At 38.0% G+C, this 19,093-nt stretch overlaps 1 protein-coding gene across 4 annotated transcripts in view; it reads right to left on the bottom strand.

Moving 5' to 3' along the window:
- Positions 1-19,093, bottom strand: part of MINPP1 (multiple inositol-polyphosphate phosphatase 1) — a 74,664-nt gene that overhangs the window by 41,033 nt on the left and 14,538 nt on the right. For 3 of the 4 annotated variants that reach the window (XR_008510198.2, NM_001132701.1, XM_009245597.3), the window contains 1 exon segment: positions 17,404-17,537. Coding sequence is in view for 3 of the 4 variants with exons in the window: in NM_001132701.1 (NP_001126173.1) it covers positions 17,404-17,537 (134 nt within the window). In the remaining variant the exon portion in view is untranslated. 4 annotated transcript variants of the gene reach the window in all.

Genomic DNA, 19,093 nt, shown 5'->3' with positions numbered 1-19,093 from the left:
CTTAAGCAAAAATACACTGAAACAGTTTCCACTTTCAGTCAAGATGGAGTAATAGGGACCAGATTTACTGTCCTACCTTAAAGTACCAGAAAGTTGAACAAAACATACAAAGTTTCAGACACTCAACAATAGTCACAGTATGAGAAAAGGAAGGCAAAGGAGGTGACTCCAACAACTGCCCCAGCTTACTGCCGAGTTTCCAGACTATGGCACAGGGAGGAGATGCCCAAACAGCTCGGGAAGTCGCCCTGAGCAGCTGAGATGGGAGTGAAGATTTAGGGGGGCCACACTGGCTGAATTCACAGCAGGAGTAACTGAGAAGAGAGTGCTGCAGACCAGCAGGGGCTCCCTTAAATTTTCAGCTGGCACTGAACAGCACATGCATATGAGAAAACTATCCAAATCCCGGAGAAAAAACAATGAAAACGAATAGGTTAAAAAAAAAAAAATTAGCAGAGCTAATTACAGATTACTCCTATCTATAATCCCAGTGACTCCAGAAGCAGAGGGAAAGGACTGCTTGAGCCCACCAGGAGACCAGCCTGGGCAACACAGTGAGAAAGAAGTAAAAATAAATAAATAAATAAAAATAAGTTCCATGTATTAAAAATTTTTTAAGGATTAGCCAGGCATGGTGGTATATGCATGTGGTTGCAGCTACCTGGAGGCTGAGGTGGGAGGATTGCCTGAGCCTGGGAGGTTGAGGCTGTAGTGAGCTATGATCGCACCACTGTCCTCTGGCCTGGGTAACAGAGTGAGACCCCGTCTAAAAAAAGAAAAAAAAATTCCCAAAGCTAACACAAAAAAAAAAACAGAATAGTTTTCACATAAGCCAGAGTGGGAAAACCTCAAAATATACAGGGTGCATATAAATACTCAGGGTGAAATGCCTCAATAATGGGGCAAAATCAGTCCATTAATATATATATATATTTTAAAAAAGGCAAACCATAGACTAAGAGAATATATTTCTAGAGCATAAATCTGACAAAGGACTTGTACCTAGACAACACACACACACACACACACACACACACACACACACACACACACACAGAGAACAGTAATAAAGATAACCCAGTTAAAAAGCAGACAAAATAAAGACTTCACCAAAGTAGACATATAGATGTAAATAAGCACATGAAAAGATGCTCAGTATCACTAATCATTATGAAAATGCAAACTAAAACAACAACAAAGTACTACTACACACCCATTAGAATGGTTAAAATTAAAAAGACCTGCCATATGAAGCGTTGGCAGGATGTGGAACAACTGAAACTCTCATACATTGGTGGGAAAAGTTTGGCAGTTTCTTAAAAAGTGAAAAATACGGCCGGGCACAGTGGCTCATGCCTGTAATCCCAGCACTTTGGGAGGCCAAGGTGGGCGGATTATCTGAGGTCAGGAGTTCGAGACCAGTCTGGCCAACATGATGAAACCCCATCTCTACTAAAAATACAAAAATTATCTGGGCGTGGTGGCACATGCCTGTAATCCCAGCTTCTTGGGAGGCTGAGCCAGGAGAACTGCTTGAGCCCACGAGACAGAGGTTGAAGTGAGCCAAGATCGTGCCACTGCACTCCAGCCTGGCCAACAGAGTGAGACTCTGTCTCAAAAAAAAAAAAAAAGTGAAAAATACACCTACTTAAGACTCAGCCATTCCATCTAATTAGGTAGGTTCCCAAGAAATCAAAACATAACATACAAAGATCACAAATATTCAGAAGCATTATTTGCAATAGCCTTAAAACTGTGAACAACCAAATGTTCATCAAAAGGTGAACAAATGGTGGTGGAGCTATATAACAGAACACTACTTGGTCTTAAAAAGGAATGAACTATTAGATTCATCAGCAACACTATGCTGAGTGTTTCACTATGCTGAGTGAAAGAAGCCCAACAAAAAAAAATTCACGATGATTCCATTATATAAAATCCTAGAAAATACAACTTAATGTATAGTGACAGAAAGCGTATCAGTGGTTACCTGAAAATGGGGTAGAAAGTGAATTAGAAAGGGTCACAAAGAAACTTGGATGTGATGGATATTTTACCTTGATTATGGTGATGGTTTCATGGGCGTATATATATATATATGTAAAAACTGACCAAACTGTACACTTTAAATATGTACAGTTTACATGAATTATACCTCAATCAAGTTATTAAAAAACACATCAAAACAATTACTAAGAGCTGATATGCTGAGATCAGTGAAAGAAAAGTCTTTGGTAGCCTACTTCAAAGACTCCTCATAAAGCCTTTACCAAACCCCAAAGAGTTCAAATTAATTCTCTCTCAGTAATTTTGTTTTTATCTGTTTTAGTGCTATTATACGTGTTCTCTAAACTGAGTTTGGAGACAATTTCAATGCATTCATCTTTGCATATACCCTCTGTTGCCAGCCAAATAACCTGAACATAGTGAGTTATCAAAGATAACCTGGAAAACGCTGTATATTTATTTCAATAGATTTGTCCAAATATTCTTGAAAAATAACAATAGATTTTACTTGTCTATGTTCTAATTAAGGAGAGAGATGTTTAAGTGTAAACCTCAGAATACGTGGAACTTGTTTAAAATTAACACGAATAACTAAAGCAGAAATACGAACAATCTTATTTTATTTATTTATTTATTTAGAGACAGGGTCTTGCTCTGTTGCCCAAGCTGCAATACAGTGGCACGATCACGGCTCACCCTAGCCTCGAGCTCCCAGGCTCAGGTGATCCTCCCATCTCAGCCTCGCGAGTAGCTGGGACTACAGGCACATGCCACCACGCCTGGCTAATTTTTTTTTTTTCTTTTGTAGAGGTAGGGATTACCCCTGTTGCCCACGCTGGTATCAAACTCCTGGGCTCAAGCGATCCTCCTGCCTTGGCCTCCCAAAGTGCTGGGATTACAGGTCTGAGCCACCACGCCCGGCCAGGAAAACTTTTTAATCAGCATCTAGATGACAGGTAAAGTATACTGTTTTTCTCTGGCATAGATAACACCCTATATAACAGCTTATTTCCCAACACTGTCTAACTCAAATCATCAAATTAACTTGGGCATTTTACATTTTCATTCCCACATAGGCCTTTGCTCAATACTCTTCTTCCTTGATGTCTTCCTTATTCTTCCCTAGCCAAATTTTGCCTGGAATGATTGTCATGATGGTATTAATAACAATTAATAAAATACTTAATAATTGTGTAAAGCATAGCGGTAAAAGATAAATGTGTCTTTACATGTATTTGTGTGATACACAGACATACATGAACACATAACTCCACTCAACCTTCTCAACATCTTGAAACATGAGTATTACCTGAATTTTAAAGATGACAAAGTTTTGGTTAGGAAACGCTGAACAAGGATTTGAATTTTAATAATCCTATGCCAATGCAAATTCCATTACACTACAGTGTCAATGATTAAGGCTCACCTTACATCTTACATCCACACAGAAGCCATTTCCAACTACCATGAACTGCAGAGATGACTTACTTTCCCAAGCATCCTTTCGCTTTTGACTAAATTGCTTTCTTAAGACATCTTCCTTACTAGACTGAGAGCCCCTTGGATGTAGCTGGTATAACTTCTTATCCATGTTTATGTATTCCCAGTGCCTAGCACTGTGACCACACATTGTATGTGCTCAAAAACTGCTTGCTAAATTGAAATGAACTGAGCCTTTAGTTATGGAGCCATGAAATAATTTCCTAACCTGTTAGGTGGTAGAAGCATTTCTTCTATAGAATCTCTGACACAGTTATCCAGATTCAACTAGCATATTTCCAAAATAGGAAACTTACTACTTCACAAAACAGCCTATTCTACTGATTTAACAGTTATTAAAAAGTTGTAGGGTTTTGTGTGTGTGAGGTTTCTTTCTTTAAAATAGTAACTGAAACAAGATTTGCCTCCCGGTTCTACTGTTGGGGTCAGCACAGAGTAGGTATACTCTCCAACTATAACAAGAACAGATATGACAATAGATTTAAGAGTGATTCTTACAAAACTGGATACAATTCAACAAGAATAGTTTTTTAAAAAATGTACAAAGGTAAAATAATTGTGCAGAAATAATGAATAACTACTTAATAGACCTACAATCTAATGATAGTCAAAAAGTGTCTATTCAAAAGGCAGCTGGACATTTGAATATGAATTCAGAGTACAGCCAGGCTAGTTATATAAACTTTTACTTATTAATATTTAGCCAGTACGTGGCGGGGCACTGTGGCTCACCCCTGTAATCCTGTAATCCCAGCACTGTGGGAGGCCAAGGCAGGCAGACCACCTGAGGTTAGGAGTTCAAGACCAGCCTGGCCAACATGGCGAAACCCTGTCTCTCTACTAAAAATATAAAAATTAGCTGGGCATGGTGGCAGGCGCCTGTAATCCCAGCTACTTGGGAGGCTGAGGCATGAGAATCACTTGAACCTGGGAGGTGGAGGTTGCAGTGAGCCGAGATGATGTCACTGCACTCCAGCCTGGGGGATAGAGTGAGACTCTGTCTCAAAAAAAAAAAAAAAAAAAAAAAGAAAATATTTAGCCAGTATCTTTCAACACTAAAGAGATTCCTAGCATTGAAAAGATTCCTGATACCCCTGGCTAAACTCCATGGAACTGTGACTTCAAAAAGTTGGCAAAAGACCTAGAATTGGCATACATTTCTAAGAACTTTAAAGCAGCAAGTTTCCCCTGTTACAATGGGCTAATTGACCAAATAACTAAAATCACTTGGTGTCACTACACATTTATCTCAATGCTGCCATCTTACGTTAAAATATGGGACTACACAGCTTTAAAAAGCCACACCTTATAGACTATGAAATCTGAAAATATCAATGATTTGAAACCCAACAAAAAGGTAGAAAAAAAGGTTAACACTGAGAGTTGAGGTATTTAGTAACAGTAAAAAATATTTTTATAGTAATTAACTTAAAATGGAAGATCTCATGAGGCAAGTAATTATAGACCCAAAATAAATCTTACTTTGAGAAAACATGAAGTAACTTGTTGAATTCCCCGAATCTAAAAAGATTATATTAACAGATCTATGGGGAAGGAGACAGTAAAATAAAATCTGGAGATACTTCATTTCTTCAGTGAATTCAATCTGCTTTTCTAATCACAGCTGCTTAAATAGAAATATCTGCTTAAATTTGCTGGTTTTAACTTTAATCCCAGTACTATAGTGGTGGTGCAAAAAGGAAAATAAAAGTCAAGTTCCTAATAAAATGCAACGAGCTGAATTTCAAGGGCCGGTTATATTTAACTGAAAATTTAACAATTTGCAATCTTCCATTTTTTCCATGAAGTAAAACCATGCTATTAAAATTATGTTGAAAAAAGAATTCAGTGGCACTGAAGAATGTCCCTGATTTAACGTTAATATAAACAAAAAACAATCTGCATACATATTAACATTCCAACAAGGGGTAGGGGTGGGATGGAGAAAGCAAAAATAGCCTGGGAACTTGGGAATTAAGTGAAAGTCATTTTGCCAGAAAATATGAATGTCAAAATACTCATTTATAAACTCTAATTCCAAATTTAAAAAAAGGATTTTAAGTCATGTACAAAAAAAAAAGGCTAATGTTTTGGTAGAAGAGATCAGGAAAAACACAAAGATAAACATTCTATTAAAAGCTTATAATTCTACCACACTGGTGCCTGACTGTCAATGTGTGGAGAAGAGCAGTAAGTAGGAACTCTCTGTACCTTCTACTCAATTTTGCTGTGAACCTAAAATTACTTTTAAAAGTCCATTAATTAAAAACAAACAAACAAAAAACAACTTACTTGCTCCTTGCTGAGCATATATTGATTTTCTTTAGAAGTGCTTCTCACAGCACTAGTCAATCTGTTTTTAGGAGAGAAACCTGATAGAAGTCTCAAACTGTACTTTATTCTCCTTTCCTATTTTAAGGTTTAATCTTAATTCAGCAAAATAAGCATCTTTTAAAATCCTCATCAGTCTTTTAGTACAGAGATACCCGGTCCCAGGAAACCATCTGCCAGTTTCTTCATCATCGCTCACTGCTGAGCAGTGTTTGTTGATTCCTTCTTCAGTTAGAACAAGAGGCAGTGGCCAAAACGATTTCCCGTCTTAAAGGGTCAAACTCTCTCTTTCAACTTCTTACATTGTTTCACAATCTTACACAAACAGTTATATCATTATACATGGCTTTTATAAAATGTTTTTATTTTCTCTAGACTGTAAGAGCCACAGTGCAATGACTTTGCCTCAGTCATCACTGCCTGACATATAAACATAGTAGCTGCTTTGTTGAATGAATTTTCCTTTCAAGCCACAAGAAAAAGCATAATCATCCAAAAGAAGTAAAAATGTTTTCCATCTTGCAATGAAAAGGAAGTTAGTTTAATAAATGAGGCCATAAAGTTTGAAAAGGATAAGTCTCACAAAGTACTTGTTTTCATTATTTGAACAATTGCCAAGGGGGGCGGGGATGGTGGAGGGGAAGGGTGTGTGAATATCTGAAAAAGACATTAAGGACATGTTTGGGCCAGAGAACTATCACATATAATACCAATACCATGTCTGTATATCATATTATACTAAGTGCTTTAATAAGTATTATCTCACTTGATTATCACAATTCTATGAGTCAGGTGAGGTATAGGTTGAGTATTCCTTATCCAAAATGTTCAGGACCATCAATCTTTTGGATTTCAAATTTTCTCAGATTTTGAAATATTTTCATATATATAATCTTGGGGATGGGACCCAAGTCTAGACATGAAATTCATTTATGTTCCATATACACCTTACACACATAGCATGAAGGTAATTTTATACAATATTTTAAATAATTTTAAAAGTTTCAACTACAACCCATCACAGGAGGTCAGGTGTGGAATTTTCGACTTGCTGCATCACATCCGCGCTCAAAAAGTTTTGGAGTTTGGAGTATTTTGAATTTTCAAATTAGGGCTAGGCATTCTTCATTCCTCTTTTCCAAAGTGAGGAATCTGCAGCATCCATAAAGCAGGACCAGGAGTCAAACCGAATCCAAGCATCTGCCTACTATGTCATATTGCCTCTACACCACAGAACTGCACCTGCTACTACAAGCCATGCATGAAAATTCGCCTCATTAGCTTCTCAGTTTATTAAAATACCATCAGCTACTAGCTACCAAAAATAGAGTGCTCAATTAGTTGCATTTTTCCCTCTGTAATTTATTTGTAGGTGAGATAAGCAAATTATAAGAAAATAAGCAAGATGAGGAGGAGGTTCCAAGATGGCCGAACAGGAACAGCTCCAGTCTACAGCTCCCAGTGTGAGCCATGCAGAAGACAGGTGATTTCTGCATTTCCAACTGAGGTGGCAGGTTCATCTCACTAGGGCTTGTCAGACAGTGGCTGTAGCCCACGGAGCATGAGCCGAAGCAGGATGGGGCATCACCCCACCCAGGAAGCACAAGGTGTCGGGGAATTCCCTTAGCCAAGGAAAGCCATGACAGACAGTACCTGGAAAATCAGGACACTCCTACCCTAATACTGCACTTTTCCAATGGTCTTAGCAAATGGCACACCAGGAGATTATATCCCGTGCCTGGCTCGGAGGGTCCCATGCCCACAGAGCCTCGCTCACTGCTAGCACAGCAGCCTGAAATCGAACTGCAAGGCAGCAGTGAGGCTAGGGGAAGGGTGTCTGCCATTGCTGAGGCTTGGGTAGGTAAACAAAGCCGCCAGGAAGCTTGAACTGGGTGGAGCCCACTGCAACTCAAGGAGGCCTGCCTGCCTGCCTCTGTAGACTCCACCTCTGGGGGCAGGGCATAGCTGAACAAAAGGCAGCAGAAACTTCTGCAGACTTAAACATCCCTGTCTGACAGCTTTGAAGAGAGTAGTGGTTCTCCCAGCACGGAGTTTGAGATCTGAGAACAGACAGACTGCCTCCTCAAGGGGGTCCCTGACCCCCAAGTAGCCTAACTGGGGGGCACCTCCTAGTAGGGGCCGACTGACACCTCATATGGCTGGGTGCCCGTCTGAGACGAAGCTTCCAGAGGAAGGATCAGGCAGCAACATTTGCCGTTCTGCAATATTTGCTGTTCTGCAGCCTCCGCTGGTGATACCCAGGCAAACAGGGTCTGGAGTGGACCTCCAGCAAACTCCAACAGACCTGCAGCTGAGGGTCCTGACTGTTAGAAGGAAAACTAACAAACAGAAAGGACATCCACACCAAAACTCCATCTGTACATCACTGTCATCAAAGACCAAAGGTAGATAAAACCACAAAGATGGGGAGAAACCAGAGCAGAAAAGCTGAAAATTCTAAAAATCAGAGCACCTCTTCTCCTCCAAAGAAACACAGATCCTCAATGTTTCTGTGTTCCAGCAATGGAACAAAGCTGGACGGAGAATGACTTTGGCGAGTTGAGAGAAGAAAGCTTCAGACGATCGGTAATAACAAACTTCTCCGAGCTAAAGGAGGATGTTCGAACCCATCGCAAAGAAGATAAAAACCTTGAAAAAAGATTAGACGAATGGCTAACTAGAATAAACAGCCTAGAGAAGACCTTAAATGACCTGATGGAGCTGAAAATCATGGCACAAGAACTACGTGATGCATGCACAAGCTTCAGTAGCTGATTCGATCAAGTGCAAGAAAGGGTATCAGTGATTGAAGATCAAATGAATGAAATGAAGCGGAAAGAGAAGTTTAGAGAACAAAGAATAAAAAGAAACGAGCAAAGCCTCCAAGAAATATGGGACTATGTGAAAAGACCAAATACATGTCTGATTGGTATACCTGAAAGTCATGGGGAGAATGGAACCAAGTTGGAAAACACTATTCAGGATATTATCCAGGAGAACTTCCCCAACCCAGCAAGGCAGGCCAACATTCAAATTCAGGAAATACAGAGAACGCCACAAAGATACTCCTCGAGAAGAGCAACTCCAAGACACATAATTGTCAGATTCACCAAAGTTGAAATGAAGGAAAAAATGTTAAGGGCAGCCAGAGAGAAAGATCGGGTTACCTACAAAGGGAAGCCCATCAGACTAACAGCAGATCTCTAGGGAGAAACTCTACAAGCCAGAAGAGAGTGGGGGCCAGTATTCAACATTCTTAAAGAAAAGAATTTCAACCCAGAATTTCATATCCAGCCAAACTAAGCTTCATAAGTGCAGGAGAAATAAATACAGACAAGCAAATGCTGAAAGATTTTGTCATCACCAGGCCTGCCTTACAAGAGCTCCTGAAGGAAGCACTAAACATGGAAAGGAACAACCAGTACCAGCCACTGCAAAATCATGCCAAATTGTAAAGACAATCCAGGCTAGGAAGAAACTGCATCAACTAATGAGCAAAATAACCAGCTAACATCATAATGACAGGATCAAATTCACACATAACAATATTAACCTTAAATGTAAATGGGCTAAATGCTCCAATTAAAAGACACAGACTGGCAAATTGGACAAAGAGTCAAGACCCATCAGTGTGCTGTATTCAGGAGACACATCTCATGTGCAGAGACACACATAGGCTCAAAATCAAGGGATGGTGGAAGATCTACCAAGCAAATGGAAAACAAAAAAAAGCAAGGGTTGCAATCCTAGTCTCTGATAAAACAGACTTTAAACCAACAAAGATCAAAAGAGACAAAGAAGGCCATTACATAACAGTAAAGGGATCAATTCAACAAGAGCTAACTATCCTAAATATATATGCACCCAATACAGGAGCACCCAGATTCATAAAGCAAGTCCTTAGAGACCTACAAAGAGACTTAGACTCCCACACAACAATAATGGGAGACTTTAACACTCCACTGTCAACATCAGATAGATCAATGAGACAGAAAGTTAACAAGGATATCCAGGAATTGAACTCAGCTCTGCACCAAGCAGACCTAATAGACATCTACAGAACTCTCCACCCCAAATCAAGAGAATATACATTCTTCTCAGCACCACATCACACTTATTCCAAAATTGACCATATAGTTGGAAGTAAAGCACTCCTCAGCAAATGTAAAAGAACAGAAATTATAACAAACTGTCTCTCAGACCACAGTGCAATCAAACTAGAACTCAGGATTAAGAAACTCACTGAAAACCGCTCAACTACATGGAAACTGAACAACCTGCTCCTGAATGACTACTGGGTACATAATGAAATGAAGGCAGAAATAAAGATGTTCTTTGAAACCAATGAGAACAAAGACACAACATACCAGAATCTCTGGGACACATTTAAAGCAGGGTGTACAGGGAAATTTATAGCACTAAATGCCCACAAGAGAAAGCAGGAAAGATCTAAAATTGACACCCTAACATCACAATTAAAAGAACTCGGAAACAAGAGCAAACACATTCAAAAGCTAGCAGAAGGCAAGAAATAACTAAGATCAGAGCAGGACTGAAGGAGATAGAGAACAAAAAACCCTTCAAAAAAAATCAGCGAATCTAGGAGCTGGGTTTTTGAAAAGATCAACAAAATTGATAGACTGCTAGCAAGACTAATAAAGAAGAAAAGAAAGAAGAATCAAATAGATGCAATAAAAAATGATAAAGGGGATATCACCACCAATCCCACAGAAATATAAACTACCATCAGAGAATAGTATAAACACCTCTATGCAAACAAACTAGAAAATCTAGAAGAAATGGACGATTTCCTGGACACATACACCCTCCCAAGACTAAACCAAGAAGAAGCTGAATCCCTGAATAGACAAATAAAAGGCTCTGAAATTGAGGCAATAATTAATAGCCTACCAACCAAAAAAAGTCCAGGACCAGACGGATTCACAGCCAAATTCTACAAGAGGTACAAAGACGAGCTGGTACCATTCCTTCTGAAACTATTCCAGTCAACAGAAAAAGAGGGAATCCTCCCTAACTCATTTTATGAGGCCAGCATCATCCTGATACCAAAGCCTGGCAGAGACACAACAAAAAAAGAATTTTAGACCAATATCCCTGATGAGCTTATCCACCATGATCAAGTTGGCTTCATCCCTGGGATGCAAGGCTGGTTCAATATAAGCAAATCAATAAATGTAATCCATCATATAAACAGAACCAAAGACAAAAACCACATGATTATCTCAATAGATGCAGAAAAGGCCTTTGACAAAATTCAACAGCCCTTCATGCTAAAAACTCTCAATAAACTAGGTATTGATGGGACATATCTCAAAATAATAAAAGCTATTTATAACAAACCCACAACCAATATCATACTGAATGGGCAAAAACTGGAAGCATTCCCTTTGAAAACTGGCACAAGACAGGGATGCCCTCTCTCATCACTCCTATTCAACATAGAACCAAATCATGAGTGAATTCCCATTCACAATTGTAGGGATGGGAAGGACCTCTTCAAGGAGAACTACAAACCACTGCTCAAGGAAATAAAAGAGAACACAAACAAATGGAAGAACATTGCATGCTCATGGATAGGAAGAATCAATATAGTGGAAATGGTCATACTGCCCAAGGTAATTTATAGATTCAATGCCATCCCCATTAAGATATCAATGACTTTTTTCACAGAATTGGAAAAAACTACTTTAAAGTTCGTACGGAACAAAAAAAGAGCCCGCATTGCCAAGACAATCCTAAACCAAAAGAACAAAGCTGGAGGCATCACACTACCTGACTTCAAACTATACTACAAGGCTACAGTAACCAAAACAGCATGGTACTGGTACCAAAACAAAGATATAGACCAATGGAACAGGAACAGAACAGAGCCCTCAGAAATAATACCACACATCTACAACCATCTGATCTTTGACAAATCTGACAAAAACAGGAAATGGGGAAAGGATTCCCTATTTAATAAATGATGCTGGGAAAACTGGCTAGCCATATGGAGAAAGCTGAAACTGGATCCCTTCCTTACACCTTATACAAAAATTAATTCAAGATGGATTAAAGACTTAAAAGTTAGACTTAAAACCATAAAAACCCTAGAAGAAAACCTAGGCAATGCCATTCAGGACATAGGCATGGGCAAGGACTTCATGATTAAAACACCAAAAGCAATGGCAACAAAAGCCAAAATTGACAAATGGGATCTAATTAAACTGAAGAGCTTCTGCACAGCAAAAGAAACTACCATCAGAGTGAACAGGCAACCTACAGAATGGGAGAAAATTTTTACAATCTACTCATCTGACAAAGGGCTAATATCCAGAATCTACAAAGAAAGAATTTAAACAAATTTACAAGAAAAAATTAAACAACCCAATCAAAAAGTGGGTGAAGGATATGAACAGACACTTCTCAAAACAAGACATTTATGCAGCCAAAAGACACATGAAAAAATGCTCATCATCACTGGCCATCAGAGAATGCAAATCAAAACCACAATGAGATACCATCTCACACCAGTTAGAATGGCAATCATTAAAAAGTCAGGAAATAACAGGTGCTGGAGAGGATGTGAGAACACTTTTACACTGTTGGTGGGACTGTAAACTAGTTCAACCACTGTGGAAGACAGTGTGGTGATTCCTCAAGGATCTAGAACTAGAAATACCATTTCACCCAGCCATCCCATTACTGGGTATATACCCAAAGGATTATAAATCATGCTGCTATAAAGACACATGCACATGTATGTTTATTGCGGCAGTATTCACAATAGCAAAGACTTGGAACCAACCCAAATGTCCATCAATGATAGACTGGATTAAGAAAACATGGCACATATACACCATGGAATACTATGCAGCCATAAAAAAGGATGAGTTCATGTCCTTTGTAGGGACATGGATGAAGTTGGAAACCATCATTCTGAGCAAACTATTGCAAGCACAGAAAACCAAGCACTGCATGTTTTCACTCAAAGGTGGGAACTGAACAATGAGAGCACTTGGACACAGGATGGGGGACATCACACACCTGTCATGGCATGGGCCTGTCACGGGGTAGGGGGAGGGGGAATGGATAGCATTAGGAGATATACCTAATGTAAATGATGAGTTAATGGGTGCAGCACACCAACATAGCACATGTATACATATGTAACAAACCTGCACGTTGTGCATGTGTACCCTAGAACTTAAAGTATAATTTTAAAAAAGGCAAAAAAAAGAAAGTAAGATGAACAAAAACATGGTATAGTAATACAAAGGAATATTATTCAGCCATGAAAAAGAATGATACATGCTACTGCTACATGTACAACATAGAAGAACCTTAAAAATATGATGCTAAATCATAAAAGCCTGTCACAAAGAACCACATATCATTCCATTCATATGAAATGTCCAGAATATGCCAATCCATGCAGACAGAAAATATATTAGTGGTTGCCAGGGGATGGCAGAGTGAGGGTGAATGGAGAGTGACTGCTAAGGCACAGCATATAGTTTCTTTTTGAGATGATGAAAATGTTCTAAAGTTGCAGTAGTGATGGTTGTGCAACTCTGTGAATATACTAAAACACTGAATTGTGCACTTTAAGTAGGCAAACTGTATATGATACAGGCATTACCTCATCTTGTGCTTTGATTTATTGTGCTTCATAGATACTGCATTTTGCCACAAATGGAAGGTTTGTGGCAATCCTGAGTTAAGCAAGGCCATCCGTGTAATTTTTCCAACAGCATGTGCTCACTTTGTGTATCACATTTTAGTAATGTATCACATTTTAGTAATACACAATATTTTAAAGTTTTTTTTATTATTACTATTGTTATATCTCTTATGGTGATCTGTGATCAGTGATCTTTTATGTTAGTTTTGTAATTGTTTTGGGGTGCCATGAACCCCACCCATATAAGATGGTAAATTTAAGTGATAAATGTTGTATATGTTCTGACTCCTCCACCGACCAGCCATTCTCCATCCTCCTTCCTCTCCTCCAGTCTCCCTATTCCCTGAGATACAATACTGAAATTACGCCAATTAATAATCCTACAATGGCCTCTCAGTGTTCAAATGAAAGCAAGACTCACACATCTTTCACTTTAACTCAAAAGCTAGATATGATTAAGCTTAGTGAGGAAGGCATGTCCTAAGCTGAAACAGGCCAAAAGCTAGGTCTCTTGGGTCAGTTAGCCAAGCTACGAATGCAAAGGAAAAGTTCTTGGAGGAAATTAAAAGTGCTACTCCAGTGAACACATGGATGATAAGAAAGTGGAAGAATGTTATGCTGATAGGAGGAAAGTTTCAGTGGTCTGGTAGAAGATCCAAACAGCTGCAAGATTCCCCTTAGCCAAAGCCTAATCCACAGCAAGGCCCTAACTCTAAATTCTAGAAAAGCTAAGAGATAAGGAAGCTGCAAAAGAAAAGTTAGAAGCTGGCAGAGGTTAGCTCATGAGGTTTAAGGAAAAAAGCTATCTCCATAACACAAAAATGTAAGTTGAAGCAGCAAGTCTTGATGTAGAAACTGCAAGTGATCCAGAAGATCTAGCTAAGATAACTGAAGGTCACTATACTAAGCAGATTTTCAATGTAGACAAAACAGCCTTCTTTTGGAAGAAGATACCATCTAGAACATCAATGTCTGGCTTCAAAGGATAGGATGACTCTCTTGTTAGCGGATAATGCAGCTCCTGACTGTAAATTGAAGCCAATGCTCACTGGTCATTCCAAAAATTCTAGGGCCCGTAAGAATTATGCTAAATCTACTCTGCCTGTGCTCTATAAATGGAACAACAAAGCCTGGATGACAGCACATCTGTTTTTACATAGCATGGTTTACTGGCTCTTTGAAGCCTACTATTGAGACCTCCTGCTCAGAAAGAAAGATTCCTTTCAAAATATTACTGCTCATTGACAATACACTTGGTCATCCAAGAGCTCTGATGGAGACGTACAAGGAAATTGTTTTCATGTCTGCTAACACAAAATCTATTCTGCATCCCATAGATCAAGTAGTAATTTTGATTTCATTATAAATTTTAAGAAATTTGTTATTAAGAAATACATTTAAGAAATATTTAAGAAATAAATTATTTAAGAAATAAATTTCTTGGGAGGCCGAGGCGGGCGGATCACAAGGTCAGGAGATCGAGACCATCCTGGCTAACAAGGTGAAACCCCGTCTCTACTAAAAATACAAAAAAAAAAAAAAAAGCTAGCTGGGTGTGGTGGCGGGCGCCTGTAGTCCCAGCTACTCGGGAGGCTGAGGCAGGAGAATGGTGTGAACCCGGGAGGCGGAGCTTGCAATGAACCGAGATCATGCCACTGCCCTCCAGCCTGGGCAACAGAACAAGACTCTGTCTCCAAAAAAAAAAAAAAAAAAAAGAAATTTCATATAAAAGAGAAATATTATTTATTTAAGAAATAAATGTCATAAGGCTAGAGCTGTCATAGACAGCAATTCCTTTAATGGATCTGAGGAATGTAAACTGGAAACCTCCCAGAAAGGTTTCACCACTCTAGATGCCATTAAGAATACTTGTAATTCATGGGAGGAGGTCAAAATATCAACATTACCAGGAGTATGGAAGAGGCTGATTCCAACCCTCATGGATGATAGGAAGTAGCTGCAGATGTGGTGGAAATCGCAAGAAAATTACAAGTGGTGCCCAAAGACGTGATTGAACACATGAGGAGTTGCTTCTTATGGATGAACAAAGTGGTTTCTTGAGATGAAATCTATGCCTGGTGAAGATGCTATGAATATTGTTGAAACGACAACAAAGGATTGTGACAGTTGACCAAGCAGTGACAGGCTTTGAGAGGACTGACTCCAATTTTAAAATATGTTCTACTGTGGGTAAAATGCTATTAAACAGCATCATGTGTTACAGAGACATCTTTCATGAAAGAAAGAGTCAACTGATGCAGCAAACCTCATTGATATTTTCTTTTACAATAAATTGCCCCAGCCACCCCAGCCTTCAGCAACCACCACTCTCATCAGTCAGCAGCCATCAACACCTGAGGCAAGACCCTTCACCTGCAAAAAGATTACAACTCTCTGAAGGCTCAGATGATCCTGGGCATTTCCTAGTAATAAAGCATTTTTAAATTAAGGTATGTATGTATTGTTTTTTAAGACAAAATGCTGTTGCACGCTTATTATAGTAAAAACGTAACTTTTATACGCACCGGGAAACCAAAAAAATTGTGTGACTCCCTTCATTGTGATATTCACTTTTTTGCAGTGGTCTGGAATTGAACTTGCAGTATCTTTGAGACATGCCTGTATATGAATTATTTCTCAAACTGTTTTAAAAAATAATGACCCTATGACACTGTAAAATCCTTAATTTAAAAAAATTCAATTATTTTCCAATATATTGCGCATCAACGCAGGGAAGCGATCTAATAATTTTAAAACATTTTCAGTAATTATGTCATAAGCATTTTGGTGTTGTCTTGTAAAAAAAACTTTACTAATTCAGAAAAATGGAGTCTTCTTTAAAAAAAAATTTTTCCACTTTTACCAAAAAATTATTTCATTCCGTTTTTTTTTATACTTTTGTTAAATACTCAGATTAAGTTTTACTGAAGCATAACTACCATGAAATTAATCAGTTTTAATTAGAGAGTTAGATATCTTATAACAAATGTATACAGCTGTGTGTGTAATCACCACAATCCAGTTTGGGAAAACTTCTACCACCTACAAAGTTCTCTGTGCTCAGCTGGGTGCAGTGGCTCATGCCTGTAATCCCAACACTTTGGGAGACCAACGGGAGAGGATTCCTTGAGCCCAGAAGTTTCAAACAAGCCTGGAATTGAGGTTCTATCAAAGGTTCAAGTCAAGAAAAATTATTTTTAATTGAAAATTATAAATGTTAACAAAACCTTTTTCTCTTTCAAAATAAAAATATGTTGCACATTCACAGCAGGAGCCACATAGAGTTCATAATTACACTATTTATAATAGCAAAAGATAGGAACTATCTAAATGCCCATTGACAGGAGTAGATGGTATAAATTATGGTATATTCACATTATTGAATATTGTACTACAGTGAAAATGAACTATAGCTATATGCAATAATATGTTGAATATTAAAAACATAAAGGTGAGGGGGGGAAACAAAGCAAGTCCCAAAAGACAATAAGCAGTATGATTCCAAGAAAAACTAAATATATTCTTTGGGCACCAATACATTCATAATATAAACTGTTTTAAAGAGGCGAAGGAATGACAAATACAAAATTCCAAAGAATAGTTTCCGGAGGAAAGGGAAAGGCAAGAGGAGGCAGGAAAATGGAATAGTTGAGGAACACATAAGTAAACAAATGCAAGTTATTATTAATATTCTAGTTCTTGGGTAGAGTGGAAGGTTCGTATAACTTACATATATGTTATCGAATTCTTTTGTATCACATTATATTAAAATATTTTTTAAAACACAAGCAAAAACTATTTTTTAAAATTGTTCATAAAAAATTTTCCAGAAGTTTAATAGTAACTCAAAATGTACTTCAAATTTTTTAGAAAGTTCTTACCTTTGTTTCTGTTCAACTGCTTTGTCCAAGTGCCGAAAGATATCCTGAAACAAGGTGCAGCTGGATCGACTGTTAATAGTATACCCATATCCTCTTTTCCAATATTGTTTCAGATCATTTAAATATTCTAATACCTAAAAAAATTCAAAAATAATTTCTAATATATTTTCAAAAATATAACAGATTCCCTGATTTAATAATGATTCCCTAAGAAATGGTTACAGTGTTTAATTACCATTCTGCACAAAATATAGTATTTGTCCTTTCCAGCATTTAAGAGTTGGTCCCAAAGGTTCATACCACAGAGAGATTTATGTAGCCTCACAAATTTGGATTGGGGGAATGTAGATGCTGGTGTGCAAGAGCAAGCCAGTGCTCACAGCCAATCATCCAAGGTCAGGACAGCTCAAGAGGGTGGAGTAAGGACATGGTGCTCACCTCTCCTTTCTTCTAACATTAAATTAAGATGATATTATATTAATATTCTTCTTTATTCTTTCTTCTAAATGTCAAGGATACATTTAGAAGAAAGAATAAAGAAGAAGAATATTCATTAAAGCACAGAAAGATACCATAGGTGGATGAGAAATGTTTAAGAATTTTGAGAAGGTAGAAGTCAAATAGAAAATGAGTTACTTTGGTTTATGTATCAGTTTGGTGAAAAAATAATAATAAAAGTGTACCAAGGATATGGGGAAATGGGTACTGTTGGAAGGAATGTATATTGGTATAGACATTCTAGATGGCAAATTGGCAAAATCCATGAAAACACACATACCCTATGACCCATTTAATTCCATTTCTTATAAAGTGATATTCACAGAGGAACACCAGAGAGAATGTACAAGAATGACTTACAGTAGCACTGCTTATAGAAGCCAAAAAATCCCCAGAAACAACTAAATTCCAATAGTAGGTAGATGGTTAAATAAACTATGGTATACACATACTTCAGAATACTTTGCAGTTATCAAAAAGTTCTATATTATAGATTTCCATGTACTGACATGGAAAAATCTCCAAGACAGAATGTTGAATAAGAACCCATTAAAAATAATACATACCCTATAATACCATTTATTACCAACACACACACACACACAAACACACACACATACACATTATACCTTTTATATTTCTAAGAATGATACAGATTATAAAAGTATAGAAAACGGTTTTCAACCTACCTATCACTGATTACAGTTATTAACCTCTGCTGAAAGGTCTGGAACCGGGAGCTGGTAATTAAGTAGCCTTTATCTGAGGGTTAAATTTTCCACTTATGTATCATTTGATTATTTGCTCTTGTAGAAGTGGAGAACTAAAACCTCTATCTAGAACTAAAACCTGTAGCTAAAACCACAACTAGGGGACTAAAATATGTAACCCAAAAGAGGTTCAAGATGACTGCAATAGTCACAAACCTTTCTTCCCAAAAGAGCTCCTAGAGAAACTAAGTGCAAGTCATAGTAAGTTTTAAGAGCAGGAGTGGGTCAGTGCCATATATAAAAACAAAACAAAAAATACATTAAAGGGGTGAGGAGGAGCTACTTGCTACACTAGCATTGCTGCCTACAATCTAGACTAGCACAGCACAATGGCAACTTGTGTCCCTTCCAAAGGCAGAAGTGTAGATATTTATTAACGAAGAAAAGGAGAATAGCTGAGGGTAAAAGGATGAATAAACGGG

The sequence above is a fragment of the Pongo abelii genome, chromosome 8 (genome assembly GCF_028885655.2).
Source record: "Pongo abelii isolate AG06213 chromosome 8, NHGRI_mPonAbe1-v2.0_pri, whole genome shotgun sequence".
In the NCBI taxonomy this organism is placed as follows: domain Eukaryota; kingdom Metazoa; phylum Chordata; class Mammalia; order Primates; family Hominidae; genus Pongo; species Pongo abelii.
The sequence above is the reverse complement of the archived record's forward strand: the minus strand, read 5'-3'. Positions and strand labels throughout refer to the sequence as shown.